General features: G+C 36.2%; 1 protein-coding gene across 1 annotated transcript in view; it reads left to right on the top strand.

The window, feature by feature from the left end:
- Nucleotides 1-21569, top strand: part of gfra1b (gdnf family receptor alpha 1b) — a 36073-nt gene extending 14504 nt beyond the window's left edge. The window contains exons 6-10 of the mRNA XM_061966724.2: nucleotides 2397-2506; nucleotides 4479-4613; nucleotides 9378-9577; nucleotides 12950-12997; nucleotides 19247-21569. Coding sequence (XP_061822708.1) covers nucleotides 2397-2506; nucleotides 4479-4613; nucleotides 9378-9577; nucleotides 12950-12997; nucleotides 19247-19339 — 586 coding nt within the window. The 3' untranslated portion in view covers nucleotides 19340-21569. The remainder of the gene's footprint in view (nucleotides 1-2396; nucleotides 2507-4478; nucleotides 4614-9377; nucleotides 9578-12949; nucleotides 12998-19246) is intronic.
- The last annotated feature ends 207 nt before the right edge of the window (nucleotides 21570-21776 follow it).

Consider the following 21776-nt stretch of genomic DNA (forward strand, 5'->3'; position numbering starts at 1 on the left):
CGCTTTAAAATATGTTTGTTGGTATACAACGTGCGTGTAAAAACTGCCGTAGTTTGCACCTTACAGTTCTTAGAACGGGGTTCAGCAACCTTCGGCTCTTTAGCGCCGCCCTAGTGGCTGCATGGACCTCTTTTAAAGATGTTTGAAAATGGAAAAAGTTTTATTTTTTGTTTAATATATTTTCTGTAGTAGGACAAACATGACTCAAACCTTCATTATTGTTAGAAATCCCACTGTTTATGTTATACATGCTTCACTGATGAGAGTATTTGGCAAGCACCGTTTTGTCCCGCTAATTTCAGCGATCTGTGAACTCATCGTAGTTTGTTTACTTGTACAACATTTTATGCCACTCCTTCTTTGTCTCATTTTGCCCACCAAACATTTTATGCTGTGCGTGAATGTACAGAGGTGAGCTTTGTTGATGTTATTGACTTATGTGGAGTACTAATCAGGCATATTTGGTCAATCCATGACTGCAAGCTAATCGATGCTAACATGCTATTTAGGCTAGCTGTATGTACACATTGCATCATTATACCTCGTTTGTAGGTATATTTGAGCTCATTTAATTTCCTTTACTTATGTTCTCTGTGTATATAATTTATATTTGCATGTCTCATGACACATTATCTGTATGTAATATTGGCTGCATTTCTCATAGTTGTTTGTGTGCCATGTTGTTCCAGACCACAGCAAACCTTACCCAGCTTGCAAATATTGTAATAAATCCATTAGAAGAAGACACCCTGCCGTTTCCTTTAACTTGGACACACATCTATACCGTTGGCCATTCTAAGCCAGTAATTTCCAGAAGTTATCTCATCCTGTGAGAAGCCCCCATTTTACTAATGATTTCCAATGTTGCAAAAATGTGTAGAATAAAAATTAAAATACAACATTTTTGTCAACAAAGATTTGCGTCAGCCTTTGATAGTAGGCTAATACAGCTAATATAGACACTTACATCATGTGTTGCCTTCATTATAACACTTATATAAGGCTTTACATTTTTTGAGGCTCAAGAAAGATTGTTGAAGAAAGTTGCCGACCCCTGTCTTAGAACATTGCTTATGTTAGGGCTGGTCAATATCGATAATTATTTATATATATATATATATATATATATATATATATATATATATATATATATATATATATAATGTATTAAATGTAAATATTTTTGTTCCAAATGTAACAAAAATATTTACATTTAATACATTATATATATATGTATATATATATAATGTATTAAATGTAAATATTTTTGTTCCAAATGTAACCTTCCTCTGATTATAATCCCCTCAGCTATCAAGGCAGAAAGGAAAGGAAATGTCAACACCAATTGTAAAATCACTTTAAACAGTTAATAATAACTTCTTAAAATGTAGGTGCAAACATAAGGAACACGTAAAAAATGTTCAATAAAGTGTAAGAAAATAAAGCAAAGTGTGAAAACGTACACATAGAGAAGCCTGAGAAGAACTATTTCCTGCAGGTTTAGTGCCAGGAAGTTACAGCTGTGCTCTAAAGGGTAAGCGCGGCTAAGGCAGTGTGGTATTTCCGGTCTTTGTGGGGACGAGCGCCATGCATCATTTAAAGACCACATTGGTCTGACTTCGGTCCGTTTGAGAAAATCCCAAAAACTGCCATTCTGTCAAGGCGACTTTCCCTGTTTTATCCGCAATTTCTTCTTTCTCTGCGGCGCTCATTTTTTCATTTTTGTTTCTCTTCTCGCTCAAGAATCAACCGCGGCACAGCCATCCTTGATAGTTAATACTGCTACCTGATTGGCTGTTAGCGTGTCACTCCCGCTGATCACTTCCTGCGTTGCTCGGTTACCAGAGAGCGAGTGCCTTTGTTCTTGCAACCAACCTTGCTTTGCAAACTTCTGCGTTCTTCCAACGAACAAGAAAAAATGAATTCTAACGTTTTATCGAATGTATTATTTTATCGTCATCGATTACATGTCCATCGCGATGTATACTGATATCGTTCTGTTACAGCTGTGTTGTGTAATTATATGATTGTTGATGAAGGACCATGTGATTAATGATGTTTTGATGCACTCCAAAGTATTAGTAAAGTTAAACAATCAAGTTGTATATCCTCTTTGGGGTTACACATTTTGAGGGAAAACACAAACGTCTACTGCAGTAGACGCTGGTTCTCAGGAGGATTTAATATGTTTAAACATTTCAGAAACAACAATAATTATTGCGATGGCCAAATATTTGTCAGTAAGTTTGAGAAGGCTTGCATTGTCGTGAGTGTACAGAATAAAAGCAGTTAGCATCCATTTGTAATTAGGCTCGTTCAGGTGCGGGTAACTAATTCTCAGGAAGCATGTACATTTTCCTGCTATGTGTCATTATTTCAACGCCATTTGTTGTCAGGTCCCGACTGGCAGATTTTATTAGCAACTGTCAGCCAGAAAGTCACTCGATATCGGGATGTCTGAGGGAGAACTACGCCAACTGCCTGCTCTCCTACTCGGGACTCATCGGTGAGTTTTTGGTTGAAACTGAACAAAACAAGCTAAATGTGTTGTTTGACTGTGTTTCCAATCTTCCAACCTTCCAACCTCACGTGTGCTTTCCTCCGATAAGAGAGTTACCATATTTTTCGGACTATAAGTCGCAGTTTTTTTCATAGTTTGGCCGGGCTCCAGTGCGATTTGTATATGTTTTTCTCCTTCTTTATTATGCATTTTCGGCAGGTGCGACTTATACTCCGGTGCGACTTATACTCCGAAAAATACGGTATGTATCCCGCTAGGAATTATTTTACTTCATGAACCTTTCTGTGGAAAACAACAGCGTTTTATGACACCTCGTAATTGACCATTCATTGTTCAACAAAACAATCAGCTTTCGATGTCGGGTGTCAATAGTTGAAATAGGAAAAAATGTCATCAAAATGAAAGATAGTTATTCCCATGGTGAGATTTCAAGTACAGTCATAAGCAGGGGCGTAGCACCAAATTCTGGGTCCCCATACACAAGACGTCCGAAGAGGCCCCCCCTTCCCCCCATTCCAACATCTCCGCCGCATACACGCACATTTATGTTTACATGCACTTAAAAACTAATTATTGCAGGAACGTGGTAGAAACTAGCTTTTGAAAAACACATGTAAAAACCTTAATTAAGTTTTTTACTTTAAAAGACGGGATCAACATATCTAGAACATATCTAGATAAATGAATAATTTGGTTTAGAAAATAGTTTTGTTTTACAAAATTGCCACCAAATTTAATATAAAGTGGAGAGTAACGTTAAAAAATTATTTTATTTATTATTTTATTATTTATTAAAGTCATTATTTAAAAATAACGTTCAAAATATAAAACATTCTCATGCATTTTAATCCATCCATCCGTTTTCATCCGCACCTGTTCAAGAAGTCGCATTAATGGTAAGAAGTATTTTATTTATTATTGGTTAGCTTTAGAATAACAATGTTATTAAAAATAATAAGATACTTATTATACTCTAAAAATGTTGGTCTTACTTAAAAATGCATGCATTTAGTTGTATTCAGTGTTAAAAAAAATATTATATGGCTCTCACGGAAATACATTTTAAAATATTTGGCTTTCATGGCTCTCTCAGCCAAAAAGGTTCCCGACTCCTGATCTATCGCCTCATCCTTGTTCCAAAACCATTTTGCATTCTTAATTTGATTCAAGAAACAGTATAATTGAACTTTCACACTCACAGCTATATTTTTTTATTTTATCGTAACATTTGTGAAATAGTTTTTTCATTATACATGTTGAAATGACAGAAAAAAAATCATCTAACTTTACAAAAGCCCACTTTCGCCTCCATTTCCACAGCCCTGGTTAAACGACGGCAGTTTGTAATTTAACAATTTCAGTCGTCATTTATATGTATTTTGCACTTGAAACTAGAGTTATTGCCTGTTAAATGGGTTTTGTGCTAATATTTCTGGCTGTCTGGAATTAACTTACTGTATTTACATTATTTCTGACGAGAAAAATTGACTCGATTTTCGTACGATTTTGTCTTCGTCTGACCTTTTGGAAATAATTAAACAACAAACAAATGTCCAATTTGAACACGGTCCCAAAAAAACTGTGACCTGTGTTCTGCACACACACTCAAATATTGACTTTATAAATGTTTATCTAGAAAATAATAAATAAAGGCATCTTGTTATGACATAAAATGACATGATGGTGGATCACCATTTAAGTTCCTATAAGTAAGTCTTGTTTGAGAAGAACAACTGATAACTTCCTCAAAATGAAACATGGAGGTACCATTTTGGGCGTATGTTGAAATCTTACGTTCTTTTACAAACACACAAAATTAGAGCGCGATTGGAATAAAACTGTGAACGTAGTCCTGCGCACAAAAAATATCGGACAGGAGGAATTTGAGTCCATCTTTGATACGTTGTTTACTTTCAAGAACTGTTATTAAAAATGTCATTTTCTTGAATTTCCGCAGGTACAGTGATGACGCCTAATTACATGCGCTCCCTCAGCATTAGCCTGTCGCCGTGGTGCGACTGCAGCAGCAGTGGGAACAGCAAGCCCGAGTGCGAGAAATTTGCAGAGATTTTCACCAACAACCGATGCTTACGTAAGTTTTCTCACATGGAACGCAAATGCAAAAAAAAATAAAAATAAAGCAAATCGTAGCTAACACGCCCCCGTGTGGTTGTGAGCAGAACAGAGACAGTTTGGTTTGTTTGTAAGAAGAAACATTTTATATTGTAGAAACTCAGGTTCTTTATAGCTACCTGCAGATACGACAACATTTAAGCTGTATAAGGTTGGTTCACTTTAATTGGAATTTGTGCCTATTAGAAGCGTAAGGCTGACGTTTTGTGGCTTTATGCCGAAAAAGACTATTTTGTAAAATTAGTATTTGTAAAAAACCTATTTTACCTATTGCCAGATATGGTGCAACTATGCCCCCTAGTGGACGTAAGCAGTATAAGGTTGACATAAGAACAAATAATTGCATTTTTGTTAAAAAAAACGCGAAAAAAAGTTTATTGGCTGTTAAAAACGTAAGGTTAGAAAAAAGTCGATTTTGTAAAATTAAGATTTTGTGGAAAACGGTGCTACTTTACCTATTGCCAAAATGGTTAAACTATGCCCCCTAGTGGTTGTCAGCAATATAAGATTGACATTACATTAATTCAATTTGAATGTTTGTTTTAAAAAAACACATTTATTGGCTGTTAAAAATTGTAAGGTTGGCGTTTTTGTGGCTTTATTCGGAAAAAAGACAATTTCGCAAAAATTGTATTTTGTTATAAAATGTGCGTATTTTACCTATTGCCAGATATAGTGCAACTATGCCCCCTAGTGGTTGAAAAATAGACCTTGTAAGAAGTGTAAAATTGTCATTTAGTGGTTTTGTTTCAAAAAAGACGATTTTGTAAAATCAATATTTTGCTTAAGAAAATGTGCCTATTTCACCTATTGCCAGATATAGTGCAACTTTGCCCCCTAGTGGCTGAAAGCAGTTTAAGGTTGCCATAAGAATAATTGAATTAGATTTTTCGTTTAAAGAACACACTTTGTGGCTGTAAAACGTGTGGGTTGGCGTTTTGTAGCTTTATTCGGAAAAGGACGATTTTGTAAAATCAATATTTTGCTAAAAAAAAAAAAGTGCCTATTTCACTTATTATATTGTGTCTCTTTGTCCCCTAGTGGCTGAAAGCAGTTTAAGGTTGACATAAGAATAACTGAATCAGATTTTTCGTTTAAAAAAACACGCTTTATGGCTGTAAAATGTGTGGGTTGGCGTTTTGTAGATTTGTACGGAAAAGACGATTTTGTAAAATTAACATTTTGTCAACAAAATGTGCCTATTGTACATATGGCCAGATATGGTGCAACTATGCCCCCTAGTGCAGTGGTTCTCAAACTTTTTTTGTCATCCCCCACTTTGGACAAGGAGGAGTTTTCAAGCCCCACCTGCCCCCATCGCCCCAACAGAGCGCTAATGCCAAGCTTTAACATTTTCAAATTTATTGAATATCAAGTTGTATACATTCAAACTCAATAACATAAAATAACATCAAGTTCAATAATAAATAAAATAAAAGTGCCACTTTGCAATCTCTGCAAAAAAAAAAGGAGGAGCTATGCATTTGGCAAGACAGGGCAAGTGACAGCACTTTGCCCCAGGAGAGCCACCTTGCTTCACTGTGAAACAGCACGGCTGTATGATCAGCTCCCATTTCCTCACACAGTGCAGAGAACAGTCGCACTTTCAGTGGTCGTGTTTTGATCAAATTTACCGCGCTCACAACATCTGTTAAAACCTCATTGAGTTCGGGGCTGAGCTGCCTTGACGCGAGTGCTTCCCGGTGAATGACACAGTGTGTGCCTGTCACATTTTTGTTTCTCTGCAGGCGCTGGCTCTGGCTCGACGACCTTTGAGGTGCGAGTCACAAATGTATATATTTGTGTAATTGTGGTCCACACATTAGCCTGCTACCCATCCGCGCGAAAGTTTGTTCCGCTTAGCCCCGCCCCCATTAGTTACTGTTGCTATCTCTGTCAAACTTTCGCTCCTACCGAGAAATTTAAAGCCTACAGTAAAAATAAGTACCGGTAATTTCCATTTATATATATATTTATATAGCGGATTTCATAGACAGAATCACAAAGTGATTTACAGTGTGTATAGAAAATGAAAGCATAATAAAAAAGAAAATCTAAGAATATAATAATTAAAAAAAAAATTTAAAGTGAAATTTCCTCCCGTTCCTCGCGCCCCACCTGTCATGTCTCTATTCCCCACCAGTGGGGCGCGCCCCACACTTTGAGAAACGCTGCCCTAGTGGATGTAAGCAGCATAACGTTGATGTTAGAATAATTCGATTGGACTTTTGGTGAAATAAAAATAGACCTAGCGGCTATAAGAAGTGCAAAGTTGGCATTTGGTGGTTTTATTTGGAAAAGACGACTTTGTAAAATCATTATTTTGCTAAAAAAAAAGTGCCTATTTCACCTATTGCCAGATATAGTGAAACTTTGCCCCCTAGGGGCTGAAAGCAGTTTAAGGTTGACATAAGAATAATTTAATTAGATTTTTCGTTTAAAGAACACACTTTGTGGCTGTAAAACGTGTGGGTTGGCGTTTTGTAGCTTTATTCGGAAAAGGACGATTTTGTAAAATCAATATTTTGCTAAAAAAAAGTGCCTATTTCACCTATTGCCAGATATTGTGCCACTCTGTCCCCTAGTGGCTGAAAGCAGTTTAAGGTTGACATAAAAATAACTGAATCAGATTTTTCGTTTAAAAAAACACGCTTTATGGCTGTAAAACGTGTGGGTTGGCGTTTTGTAGATTTGTACGGAAAAGACGATTTTGTAAAATTTACATTTTGTCAACAAAATGTGCCTATTTTACATGTTGCCAGATATGGTGCAGCTATGCCCCCTAGTGGATGTAAGCAGCATAACGTTGACGTTAGAATAATTCGATTGGACTTTTGGTGAAATAAAAATAGACCTAGCGGCTATAAGAAGTGCAAAGTTGGCATTTTGTGGTTTTATTTGGAAAAGACGACTTTTTAAAATCATTATTTTGCTAAAAAATGTGCCTATTTCACCTATTGCCAGATATGGTGCAACTTTGCCCCCTAGTGGCTGAAAGCAGTTTAAGGTTGACATAAGAATAATTGAATTTGATTATTCGTTTAAAAGAACACGCTTTATGGCTGTAAAACGTGTGGGTTGGCGTTTTGTAGATTTGTTCGGAAAAAGACGATTTTGTAAAATCAACATTTTGTCAACAAAATGTGCCTATTTCACATATTGTCAGATATGGTGCAGCTATGCCCCTAGTGGTTGTAAGCAGCATAAGGTTGACATTAGAATAATTCAATTGGAATTTTGGTGAAATAAAAATAGACCTAGCAGCTATAAGAAGTGCAAAGTTGGCATTTTAGTGGTTTTATTTGGAAAAGACGACTTTGTAAAATCATTATTTTGCTAAAGAAAAAGTGCCTATTTCACCTATTGCCAGATATGGTGCAACGTTGCCCCCTTGTGGCTGAAAGCAGTTTAAGGTTGACATAAGAATAACTGAATTAGATTTTTCGTTTAAAAAAACACGCTTTTTGGCTGTAAAACGTGTGGGTTGGCGTTTTGTAGATTTGTCCGGAAAAAGACGATTTTGTAAAATCAACATTTTGTCAACAAAATGTGCCTATTTCACCTATTGCCAGATATGGTGCAACGTTGCCCCCTTGTGGCTGAAAGCAGTTTAAGGTTGACATAAGAATAACTGAATTAGATTTTTCGTTTAAAAAAACACGCTTTTTGGCTGTAAAACGTGTGGGTTGGCGTTTTGTAGATTTGTCCGGAAAAAGACGATTTTGTAAAATCAACATTTTGTCAACAAAATGTGCCTATTTCACATATTGTCAGATATAGTGCAGCTATGCCCCCTAGTGGCTGAAAGCAGTTTAAGGTTGACATAAGAATAACTGAATTAGATTTTTCGTTAAAAAAAACACGCTTTTTGGCTGTAAAACGTGTGGGTTGGCGTTTTGTAGATTTGTTCGGAAAAAGAAGATTTTGTAAAATCAACATTTCGTCAACAAAATGTGCCTATTTCACATATTGTCAGATATGGTGCAGCTATGCCCCCTAGTGGCTGTAAGCAGCATAAGGTTGACATTAGAATAATTCAATTGGAATTTTGGTGAAATAAAAATAGACCTAGCGGCTATAAGAAGTGCAAAGTTGGCATTTTCGTGGTTTTATTTGGAAAAGACGACTTTGTAAAATCATTATTTTGCTAAGAAATGTGCCTATTTCACCTATTGCCAGATATGGTGCAACTTTGCCCCCTAGTGGCTGGAAGCAGTTTAAGGTTGACATAAGAGTAATTGAATTAGATTTTTTGTTTAAAAGAACACGCTTTATGGCTGTAAAACGTGTGGGTTGGCGTTTTGTAGATTTGTTCGGAAAAAGATGATTTTGTAAAATCAACATTTTGTCAACAAAATGTGCCTATTGTACATATGGCCAGATATAAATAAATAAATGATAAATGGGTTATACTTGTATAGCGCTTTTCTACCTTCAAGGTACTCAAATATGGTGCAACTATGCCCTCTAGTGGATGTAAGCAGCATAAGATTGACGTTAGAATAATTCTATTGGAATTTTGGTTGAATAAAAAACATGGCGTTTTTGGCTTTATCCGGGAAATTGAGTAAAATGTGTATTTCGTTAAAAGAAATTTGCATTTTTCCCTAATTGCAGATATGGTGCAACTTTGCCCCCTAGTGGCTGAAAGCAGTATACTGAGTTTTGGGGGGACAAACTATTCTGGAGTAAGTGTCACTCACAATAGTTGGACTTCCTGCAGGGAACGCCATCCAGGCTTTCGGCAACGGCACCGATGTCGGCGTGTGGCAGCCGCAGCCTCCCATCGCGCCCACCATGGGGGAGCCGGGCGCCACCCGCGGGGGGAGAGACGGAAGCGTCCGGGCGGTGGACGTGCTGAGCGACCTGGGTAGACTGGATGTGGCCGGCCATGCCTCCTATGACATCTGTGGCACCTTGCAGGTACGCTGCCCAGCCAGGGGAGAGGGAGAGAGAGAAAGAGAAAGAGAGAGAGAGAGAGAGAGAGAGAGAGAGAGGTCAGATTTCTATCCCAGCTGTCTGTCACCTTGACAAGATCACAGTTGGTTTTGAGTCACCTCCTGGGCACCCACACGCTTGCCAAAAAGCTGTCACGTCCAAGCTAATTGGTTGCCACGGTAACGACAGGACAAGAGACCCTGTTGGTTAGCATGGATATATATGGTCAGTGCAAGACTGCTATTGATTTTTTTGTATATATACAGTGTGCAAGGAGGACTGAGCTAGGTCAAACAAAGCAGCACATATTTACATTTTGGGCTCTAAAAGGTCAGAGGTCAAATTGTCTTCAAGCTTTCTGGGATTGTTTTTTTTCTCAGAGCAAGAACCCTGTTTGTTTTGAACAATATATGACACAGGATCACTGAGCTCGACAGTAAAAATACATTTGATAAAAATTCCAATTTATTTCTAAGATTTCTGACAGGTTTTCTTTGGGCAAGAACACTATTGATTTTGAACAATATATGATATATGGTAGCTAATCAACTTTTTTCCCCTTACTCGTTACATGTTACACAGATCTTCCTCCAAGCTTTCTGGCATCTGTTTTTGCTCAAGCAAGAATCCTGTTTGTTTTGAACAAAAACATGGATGGTTTAGGGTTTTTTTCTTTGTTTCTTCAAAACAAGTTTATTCGCTCTCTGAAGGTCACATTGTTGCGTGTCTTTTTCAAGCTTACTGCCGTTGTTTTGATTCTAGGTTAGAGCAAGAATCCTGTTAGTTTTGAACAAAAACATGAATGGTTGAGGATTTTTTTTTCTTAGTTTCTTCAAAACAAGTTTTTTCACTCTCTACAGGTCACATTGTTACAAAGTTTCTTTTTCCAAGCTTTCTTCCGTTGTTTTTTTCTAGGTCACAGCAAGAATCCAGTTGGTTTTGACCAAAAATATGTATGGTTGAGTTTTTTTTCTTAGTTTTGTCACTCTCTAAAGGTCACATTGTTACGTGTCTTTTTCAAGCTCTCTGTCGTTTTTTTCTAAGTCAGAGCAAGAATCTTGTTGGTTTACTGAGCTCGACAGTAAAAATACATTGGACAAAAATTCAACTCGTCGTTTATTTCTGACAGGTTTTGTTTGGGCAAGAACACTATTGATTTTGAACAATATATGATAAATGGTAGCAAATCAACTTCCTTCCCGTACTCGTCAAATGTTACACAGATCTTCCTCCAAGCTTTCTGGCATCTGTTTTTGTTAAAGCAAGAATCCTGTTGGTTTTGAACAAAAATATGGATGGTTTAATTTTTTTTCTTAATTTCTTCAAAACAAGTTTTTTCATTCTCTAAAGGTCACATTGTTACAAAGTGTCTTTTTCAAGCTTTCTAGCTTTGTTTTGTTTTTAGGTCAGAGCAAGAATCCTGTTGGTTTTGAACAATATATGACACAGGATTAATGAGCTAGCCACAGTAAAATTACATTTCACAAATGTTCAGAAAGTTGGGTTTCCTTTGAGCATGTCTTTTTCAAGCATTCTGCCGTTGTTTTTTTCTCGGTTAGAGCAAGAATCCTGTTAGTTTTGAACAAAAACATGAATGGGTGAGGATTTTTTTTTCTTAGTTTCTTCAAAACAAGTTTTTTCACTCTCTAAAGGTCACATTGTTACAAAGTGTCTTTTTCAAGCTTTCTGGCGTAGTTTTTTTTCTAGGTCAGAGCAAGAATCCTGTTGGTTTTGAACAATATATGACACAAGATTAATGAGCTAGCCACAGTAAAAATACATTTCACAAAAGTTCAGAAAGTCGGGTTTCCTTTGAGCAAGAACCCTATTGATTTTGAACAATATATGATATATTGTAGCAAATCAACTTTTTCCCCCTTACTTGTCACATTTTCACACTGATCTTCCTCCAAGCTTTCTGGCATCTTTATTTGTTCAAGCAAGAACCCTGTCTGTTTTGAACAAAAACATGGATGGTTGTTTTTCTTTCTCTCGGATCCCTTAAAATAGGTTTCTTCGCTCTTAAAAGTCACATTGTTACAAGTTGTCCCCTGCAAGCTTTCTAGGGCTGTTTTTCGTGGTCAGAGCAAGAACCCTGTTGATTTTTAACAACATGACACACAAGATTACTGAGCTCGCCACGGTAATAATGCAAGTTTACAAAAACTCAACAAGTCATATATTTATAGGCTTTCTGTCGGGTTTTCTTAAAGCAAGAACCCTGTTGATTTTTGAACAATGCTAACAGATCAAACATCTGTTTGACAAGCTTTCTTTGACCTGTAATTGAACACTGTCCGCAGGTGTTTAAGGCCAGTGCAAGACTTCTACTGATTTTTGATAGTGTACATGCAATCATTGAGGACTGAGCTAGATCAAACAAACCAGCACACTTTTGTTTTTGTCGAGTCGTCTTCTGCAAACTTTCTGATAATCTTTTTTCTAGGTGAGAGTAAGAACCCTGTTGATTTTTATCAAGGATAACTGAGGAAGTCAAGGTCAAAAATCGAAGTAGCATTTTTATTTTTTTTTAAATAAAAAATCTGCTGCACGAGTGCACGCATTGTCGGAGCAAGAATCCTATTAATTTTGAGTATGTAAACAACTGAAATCACAAATCAAATCAGCTTCAATCTGTTGAGTTTTATGTGGAAATGTGCCGAGTACATAAACATTCCTATTGTTGTTTCTTCTTTTTTAGTGATTGTGAAAAATGTCAAAAACGGAACCAATTTGCTATTAGTTTTTGTTAACGGTCTTCGATTTCAGGTGTTATTTCACTGAGCCGGACGAAGAACCCTATTGATTTTTAAAGTTATTACCCTTCCAAACCAAAAAAACTTGCTTTTCAAGCTGTTGATTTAGGAATGGCTAAAGTCTTTGGTCTATTGATTTTAAAATGTTTCAGTTTTGTCCATTCAAGGGCAAGAACCACATTGATTTTGAGGCACAAATGATGTGAAATTGCTTTGGAGAAGAAGATTGTGACAATGGTCAGTAAATAAACGCCGCAACAGCACTACTGTATATCTTCTTGAAAATGAGATGATATCAGTAAAGCAGACAATGTATCATCTTAGCTTTTAATAGCGATGACATGATTTATTGTGGATGAAATGTTCCCTTGCAGGAAAGACCACCTGGAGAGCAATTCATCACGCTGGCTTTCCTAGAAAGTCCTTATGAGGCAACGTGTGACCACTGCTTCGTTATCACGGCGAACATCTGCGAGTCTGCGCTTGCATGCTTATTTTTACCTGCAGATGAAAAAAATACCGGGGAAAAGTTTCTGCGTGTGCTCACTACTTGTGTTCATTCCAGCGGCACACCGCAAATTAATCTACTTTCTCCTTCCAGGCCCAAAAGCTGCTGTCAAACCGCTCAGAAGATCCTGCTCTGTGTGCGGTAAGATTCTCTCCTCTAATCATTTAAAGCAACAATAAGTCAATATTTCTGCTGTGTGTGTGCGGTAATATTCTTCCTTTAAACCAGGGGTCCCCAAACTTTTTGTCTTGGGGGCCGCAATGGGTTAAAAAATCTGGCCGGGGGCCGGACTGTATATATATATATTAGAGATGCGCGGTTTGCGGGCACAACCGCGGAGTCCGCGGATTATCCGCGGATCGGGCGGATGAAGTTAAAAAAAATTTGATTTTATCCGCGGGTCGGGTCGGGTCGGGCGGTTGAAATAAAAAAAAATTAGATTTTAAATAGATTCAGGCGGGTGGCAGTTAAACCAATTCGGAAATATATATACATAGTTAAATGTTGTTACCCACATACGAAAAACGAGCAGGCACCTGCTGCATATGCCACAACAGAAGGAAAAAAAAAAAGAGATGGACACTTTTACGGAGCGGAGAAGGGACGCCTCGCCGGGGTCCGGGACCGAGGCCCCTTCCCCCGAGAGGGCCCCACCGGGAGCCGTAGCTGAGGCGATCCGCGAGAAGGGCCCGACGCACGTCCAGGGTCACCACCGCGCCCACCGCACCGACACCCCGCCTCGTCCGCCTTCGCCGCGGCCGGCGTCACGCGCAGCAGGTAAGCAGCTTACCTGCCCGTCACCCCCGTGGCCGGGGGCTCGTAACAGGGGTCACTCCGCGCGCTCTGCCCGCGCAGCTTACCTGCCCGCCACCCCTGTTGCCGGGGGCGCGTAACAGGGGTCACTCCGCGCGCAGTGCACTCACGAAAGGGGTGGGGCTCACCCTGGTTGATATAGACAGCAGGACGGTGGCCATGGAAGTCGGAACCCGCTAAGGAGTGTGTAACAACCCACCTGCCAAATCAACTAGCCCTGAAAATGGATGGCGCTGGAGCGTCGGGCCCATACCCGGCCGTCGCCGGCAGCGAGACGCGCTTGGAGGTGCGCTCAGCGCGGCTCCCATATGATTGCGCACTGGTGTGCGTCTGGGTCGTGACAGCGTGGCACGCGAATGTCTGTGCTGCATTGGATCAGTCTCCTTTCTTTAACAGGCAAAAGCTTTATAACCTCACTAATGCCTTGCATCGTCTACATTAGATATATAACAACGGGCGGGTGCGGGCGGGTGCGGTTCTGATCAAATGTTACATCGGGTGGATGGCGGATGGTTGACGACTTTCTGATGCGGTTGCGGATGAAATAATTGCCTATCCGCGCATCTCTAATATATATATATATATATATATGATTTGCCTGAGCGGCTAGGAGACACATAGAGTAACAAGAGGTAGAAAATGGATTAGAAAGGACAGATTAAAAATAATAATAATAAAAAAAAATTTAAAAAGTAATTTTTTTTTTTAACTTGGGATTTCTTGGGGGCGGATTTTGGACGCTGGCGGGCCGGATCCGTAGTTTGGGGATCCCTGCCTTAAATCATTTAAAGCAACAATAAGTAAATATCTCTGCTGTGTGTGCGGTAAGATTCTCACCTTAAATCATTTAAAACAGGGGTGTCAAACTCGTTTTAATTGAGGGCCACATTGCAGTTTTGGGTGCCCTCAGAGTGCCGGCCGCTTGTTGCAGTCGTGCTCATAAGTTTACATACCCTGGGAGAATTGATGATTTCTTGGCCATTCTTCAGAGAATATGAATGATAACACAAACACCTTTCTTCCACTCATGCTTAATGGTTGTGTGAAGCTATTTATTGGCAAACAATGTGTTTACTCTTTTTAAATCAAAATAACAAAAGAAAGTACCCAAATGACCCTGATCAAAAGTTTACATACCCCAGTGACTTTGATCTGATAACATGCACAAAAGTTGACACAAGCAGGTTTCGTGCATGTTATCAGATCAAAGTCACTGGGGTATGTAAACTTTTGATCAGGGTCATTTGGGTACTTTCTTTTGTCACTTTGATTTAAAAAGAGTAAACACAGTTGATTGCCAATAAATAGCTTCACACAACCATTAAGCATGAGTGGAAGAAAGGTGTTTGTGTTATCATTCATATTCTCTGAAGAATGGCCAAGAAATCATCAATTCTCCCAGGGTATGTAAACTTATGAGCACGACTGTACATTAATAAAAGAAACATACATGTATAAGGATTAGCCGCATGATATTGTCACACGATTCCCTATGCATTTGATTATTGAATGTATATTTTACCTACACTGTAAGAAAAATAAAACTGTATATTTTGTGGTCAAAAAATGGCAGAATTTTACCACAAAAATTTACAGTAAAATGGTCAGACTCTATTTTACTGTAAAATTGTGGGGATTGAGCTGACAGATTTTTGTTAGTTTTTTGCATAAAAAATATGGTTGATGTTTTCACAGTGTATTACTGTAAATGTAAAAATGGTACCAGTTTTTTTCTTACAGTAGGATTCTGAAGACCAAGCTGTTTTAAAAAGATATATATATTGACATGTTTACAATTTGATGGATAACTTGCTTTGAAATCATAAGGCTAAGTAGATATTTATGTATGTGTTTACCCCAAAAATGTTTCTAATGTATGATAATATAATATCTGTTGCATTATTAGATAGATAAAGTTTGAAATAGAAAATAGAAAAAGAAAGAAAGATAAAGTACTTAATTGATGTATATTATTTCCAAGCTTTCACAGACCATTCAAAATGATGTGGCGGGCCAGACCTGGCCCCCGGGCCTTGAGTTTGACACCTGTGATTTAACTCAACAAAAAGTAAATATTTCTGCTGTGTGTGTGCGGTAATATTCTCACCTTAAATAATTTAAAGCAACAATAAGTCAATATTTCTGCTCTGTGTGTGCGGTAAGATTCTCACCTTAAATCATTTAAAGCAACAATAAGTCAATATTTCTGCTCTGTGTTAAGTACGATTCTCACCTTAAAGCAACACTATGTGAATATTTGACAGCATCCAAACAACTTATGGGTACACTGGCTTGTAGAGATGAGAGTGTTTTCTGGGCAGCACCTCCTTTAGCCGTCCGTTATATTGCTGGACCAGCCAAGAACACTCATGTTGTGTTTTCATTTGACCAAGTTTTTATTTGCATATTTCTTATGCATTTTTTTAATACATCTTCAGCCCAACAGTTTGTACATTTGTGACATTTTCAACATCTTTGCATATATTTTAGTTAAAAAAAAACCAAACAAGTTGGAAGATTCGTATCCAAGTGTTAAAGTAGTATAAAAAAAGAATTATAAAATATTTGTAGAAAATAAGTTAAATTAGCTTTTCAAAAATGTTTGCGCGAAAAAGTTTTAATGTATTTTGGATTTATTTTGATATTGAAACATTCATAGTGCAGCTATATTAAAAAATGCAGCTGGTTTTATTCCATACACTAAAATAAATACTTCAATGTTTTTCCGCAAACAACGTATTAAAACATAACAGTTCTGTCATGCAATTCTAAAAAATTAAAAACCTAAAAAAGAAATAGTTCACTTCCACATCGATGCACTATTTCATTATTATTCCTTTTTTTTTTTTCAAAATATTTGAATTTTTTTTAATTTTTTTTTTTAGTAACAAACAAAAGAATGAAATGTTGTATTTGGAACATGTTAGTGTAACTATATTTAAAAATGCAGCTTTTTTTTATCCCATACACTAAACCTAATAATATTTTTTCCCAAACATTAAAGTATTAAAACATAACAATTATGTCACGCAAAAGAAAAAAACCTAAAAAAATAAATAAATAAATAATAATCTTCCACTTGACGTACACATACCTGCCAACTTTTGAAATCAGAAAAACCTAGTAGCCAGGGTCCAGGGGCCGCAGGCCCCGGTAGGTCCAGGACAAAGTGCTGGTGGGGGGTTCAGGGCCCGACGCAAAATGATTATTAGCATTCAGACAGGTTAAAATGTTGCTAAAACCATCACTTTTCTATCAGTCACAGTGACTTTTCAAAACAAAAATATTACAGCAAAAATCATATGGGTTGATTGACATGTTTATTCTGTAAGCTAACTTCAATAGTTTGAAATTATTTTGACAGTTAATGCCAGTTATCCTGTCAACCTTTCACAAGACTTCAATTTGTTAATTGAAAGTATAAACAGTATAACACTTTTTACAGTAAACAAATGGTAAAACAGTACTAAACAATTCCATAAAAAAAAAAATTGGTGTCATTATTAACTTTCTGTCCAAGCTTGTATAATCTACTGCCTTGTTCAATTGTAAAAAATATTCTGTGCCTAAAATTCACATTTCTATCACAATTATCATACTGTAAACATTGTAAGCTAACTTCATTAAAATTAATAGTCCTGTCAATAGCATGGAATAACAATTCAAATGTAGTTTTTTTGTAAGCCTTTCAAAATAATTCAAAATATGAAAAATTAATGAAAATTAATTTAAGCCATCAGACACTTGAAAAGTGGCACATCACATCTCTAATGTAATTTTAACTTTTCAACAGAAATAGCACTGCAAAAATATTAAGGACATACTTCTGTATTTTGGTAGTTATGCTGTCAACATTTAACAAGATTTCTTCAACTTGGACTTGAAAGCATAAATAGTATAAACACTTTTAACAGTATAACAGTACTAAACAATTCCAATGGATAACATTGGAGTCATTACCTTTTTGTGGCTAAAATCCAAATTTATTCTATCAGATTGATCTGCAGGGGTAAGAGGATCACACTGGAAGGTGATGAATTCTTCCTCAAGTTATTTCTTTTCATCCTTGCTAAGCAAGTGAGGATACCTTTCTCGCTAGCAACGGCATTAGACTTGTGTTTTTTTGTCCCAACGTGGTCTTTTACATCGCTAATTCCTCCGTGTCCGATCGAAAAATCTTGTCTGCACAAGGTGCAATTCGCATAGTTTTCACCCTTCTTGGAACGGATAATTATTCCCGGATAGGCTTTTGAATATTCTTCACGGAATGACTGCAGTTTTCTTTTCGGTTTAAGACTCGTTTGCGATTTTTCTCCGGCTGATTACGGGAAAACCGGAGTAGTTGGCAGGTATGCGTACACATTAATGCACATGCGGCACTATTTGTATTTATTGCATTATTGCATTTTTATTTTATTTATTGATTTTTTTCTAAATATTTGAGATTTTTTTTTTCCCCAGTAACAAATAAAATAATGACATTTTGTTTTTGGAACTTTTTTCTGTAACTATGTGTAAAAATGCAGCTAGTTGTATCCCATACACTAAACCTAATAATATTATAATATATTATTAATAGTATTAAAACATAACAATTTTGTCACGCAAATGAAAAAACCTTAAAAACGATAATAATAAAAATAATTTTTCATGTGACGTCGACATTGATGCACAATTTCATTATTCTTGCTTTTTTTTTTTAAATATTTGATCAAGAAATTTTGTAATTTTTTTTGCAGTAACAAATAAAATAATTACATTTTGTTATTGAACATTTTTAGTTTAACTGGAGTTTAAAATGTAGCGATTTTTATCCCATACACTAAATTTAATAATAATAATTTCCCAAACATTAAAGTATTAAAACATGACAATTATGTCACGCAAATGAAAAAACCTTGTTATTGCATTTTTATTTTATTTAGTATTTTCAAAATATTTGGGAATTTTTCAGTAACAAATAAAAGAATGACATTTCGTTTTTGGAACATTTTTCTGTAACTATATTTAAAAATGCAGCTAGTTTTATCCCATACACTAAACCTAATAATATTATAATATATTATTAATAGTATTAAAACATAATTATGTCATGCAAATGAAAAAACTTAAAAACAATAATTATAAAATTAATAATAAAAATAATGTTTTTTTATTTTTATGCATTATTATTGCATTTTTTTCAAATATATTTTGTAACTTTTTTGTGTAATAATTACATTTCGTTATTGAACATTTTTAGTTTAACTGGAGTTTAAAATGTAGCTATTTTTATCCCATGCACTAAACCTAAAAATAATAATTTTCCCCAAACATGAAAGTATTAAAACATAATTCTATCACACTAATTAAAACACCTAAAAAAAATATTCCACGCCCATATTGATGCTCCTGACTCACTATCACCCCCCGTGGCGCTAAGTGGTACAACAAGAAGAAAATCTTACCAGTTTGAAAACCATCTGCAGATTTCTGGTGAATTCTTCTTTTTTTCAGAAGGACTAGAATAAGAAATATTATGTCATTATTATCATGTGTGATCGGAGTTACTGTACTCCATGTTTTCGTTACCATCAGATGGGCGACTCTAACGCGGTGGCGAGAAGCTCCACGGGAAAACTGCGAGCCTCAAGTCTTCTCCTGGCGCTGGTCTTCACTTGGACACCCTGAACTTTCCAGCTCTCGTAGGACCTGAAAGATGGACCACCGTTTGTTTGCTGGCACAACGGAGCAAGAAGAAAAAAAAGAAAAAATTTGCAAAGAGAACATTTGAGTGACGAGACTCTCTTTGGAACCTGATGGAACATTTGCCCCAAAATGGAGGAGGGTGTGGAGAACATGTGACTATCTCTGCATCGAGTGTGCTGTGGTTTGTCCTGTCAGTCCAAACTCTCCAACCGCTTAGGATTTGGTCCTTAAAGGAGAGTAAGGACAAATCCGCCATCTTAGTCCTCAGCGTACGGTCAGTATTAGGTCAGCTTTGTCATCGTGGTTGTAACAAGTTCGTAAATAGGAAACAAAGTAAGAACATGTCTGCTGCGACACACGGAGAACAAAAACACTTCTCTAGTCACGTGATGAGGTGTTCACAACGTACATATTTGCTGTTTTTTTTTTTTTTTTAAAGAAACAACTTCATTTGATTAATCGCATGTAACGACACCAGCTCACTACCACCCCCTCTGGTCTACAGTGGTACTACACAAGAGGCAAGTCTATTGCAGAGCAAGATATTTCCAATGAGAATTAAATGGAAATGTCATCAATTTTAAGGAATTGATTGTTTTATAAAATGTATTGACTTACCGGTAGTTAATTTTGGAGCCTGATTGAAAGAGACATATTTTAAACAATTTCCAATCCTGATAATTGATCTATTGTGCATTATGCATACATGAATTAATGCTACATGCATGACAATACATGTCTTCTATTCAACACTACCGTTTTTGTTCATTAAAAGTACCATAAAACTGTTTTTCTTAATATTGATTATCTACTTTTCATTCATTCTAATGAAAAGCATCCAATTTTGTAAACATTACCAGAATGTTCACAGAAATTATTCTTATTTTTGCAGTTTTCCTTTGATTATTAACATCCATAAGGAGGTCAACGTGTGTCTTTAATACACAAGCTTTTTTCGGACACATTTTTGTGACTGAATTTTTTGCGTTTGAATTTTGTGAACTGAATTTTATTTTTATTTTTTACATCAAAATATGTTGACAATTTCATAAAATAAAAATTTGTGAGCAAAATATGTGTTTGAAAATTCAGTTTGTCAAAATTTGGTGTTTTAAAATTTAGCAGTGTAGAAAAAATGTATGTTTAAAAAATCTGAATAAAAAATTAAATGTAGAAAAATTCAGTGTATTGTGTAAAAAAAAGTGTATGTACATATTCAGTGTACCGTATTTATCGGAGTATAAGTCGCACCGGCCGAAAATGCATAATAAAGAAGGAAAATAACATAAGTCGCACTGGAGTATAAGTCGCATTTTTGGGGGGAAATTTACTTGATAAAAGCCAACACCAAGAATAGACATTTGAAAGGCAATTTAAAATAAATAAAGAATAGTGAACAACAGGCTGAATAAGTGAGGCATAAATAACCAACTGAGAACGTGCCTGGTATGTTAACGTAACATATTATGGTAAGAGTCATTCAAATAACTATAACATATAGAACATGCTATACGTTTACCAAACAATCTGTCACTCCTAATCGCTAAATCCCATGAAATCTTATACGTCTAGTCTCTTACGTGAATGAGATAAATAATATTATTTATATTTTACGGTAATGTGTTAATAATTTCACACATAAGTCGCTCCTGAGTATAAGTCGCACCCCCGGCCAAAGTATGAAAAAAACTGGGACTTATTGTCCGAAAAATACGGTACATAAAAATTCAGTGCAAAAAAATGTATGTATAAAAATTTAGTGCATACAAAATCAGTGCATTAAAGTTCAGTGTAGAAATATTCGTTGCTCCAAAACTCAACACTCACTTCCGGTAAATTAAGACTAAAGCAATCAATCCTGTCTCAGAAACAGCCATTGAGGTTAGTTTTGAATAACTGAATTTTTACACATTGAATTTTAAAACACTAATTTTGCCCACAATTTTTTCTTTATTGAAACTCTCAGCATAATTTGATGTTTACAAAATTTAAAAAAAATTCCGCTACACAAATTCAGTGTCAAAAAATCTTTTGCGGTAAAGACACAAATGAAGCTCCAGACGAACAAGCCACCAGACACTGAAAACCTCATGTTTTCAAACGATTAAAACAACACGGATTAAATTAAATAAAAGCCATGTTTTGTTATGTTAAGGAGTACATTCAGAAACATGTTGATTTGACATCCCTCGTCCTGATGCCAACGTGTGAATGTGTGCGTTCAATAAAGAAAACAATGTTTTTGCAACCTTTTGGAAGTATTAGTCGTGCTTAGAACCATTTCATAATTGCACTACAACAAACAGATGAGTAAATATGCGTTCAAGCAAAAAGTAAAAGGACTTTCAGCTAGTTTAAGAAGAAAAATGTATAAAGTATGACCCAAAAAAAAAAAAAAAAGAGTATTCGATGCATAGAG

Source organism: Nerophis lumbriciformis, linkage group LG11 (genome assembly GCF_033978685.3).
Source record: "Nerophis lumbriciformis linkage group LG11, RoL_Nlum_v2.1, whole genome shotgun sequence".
NCBI classification, from domain to species: domain Eukaryota; kingdom Metazoa; phylum Chordata; class Actinopteri; order Syngnathiformes; family Syngnathidae; genus Nerophis; species Nerophis lumbriciformis.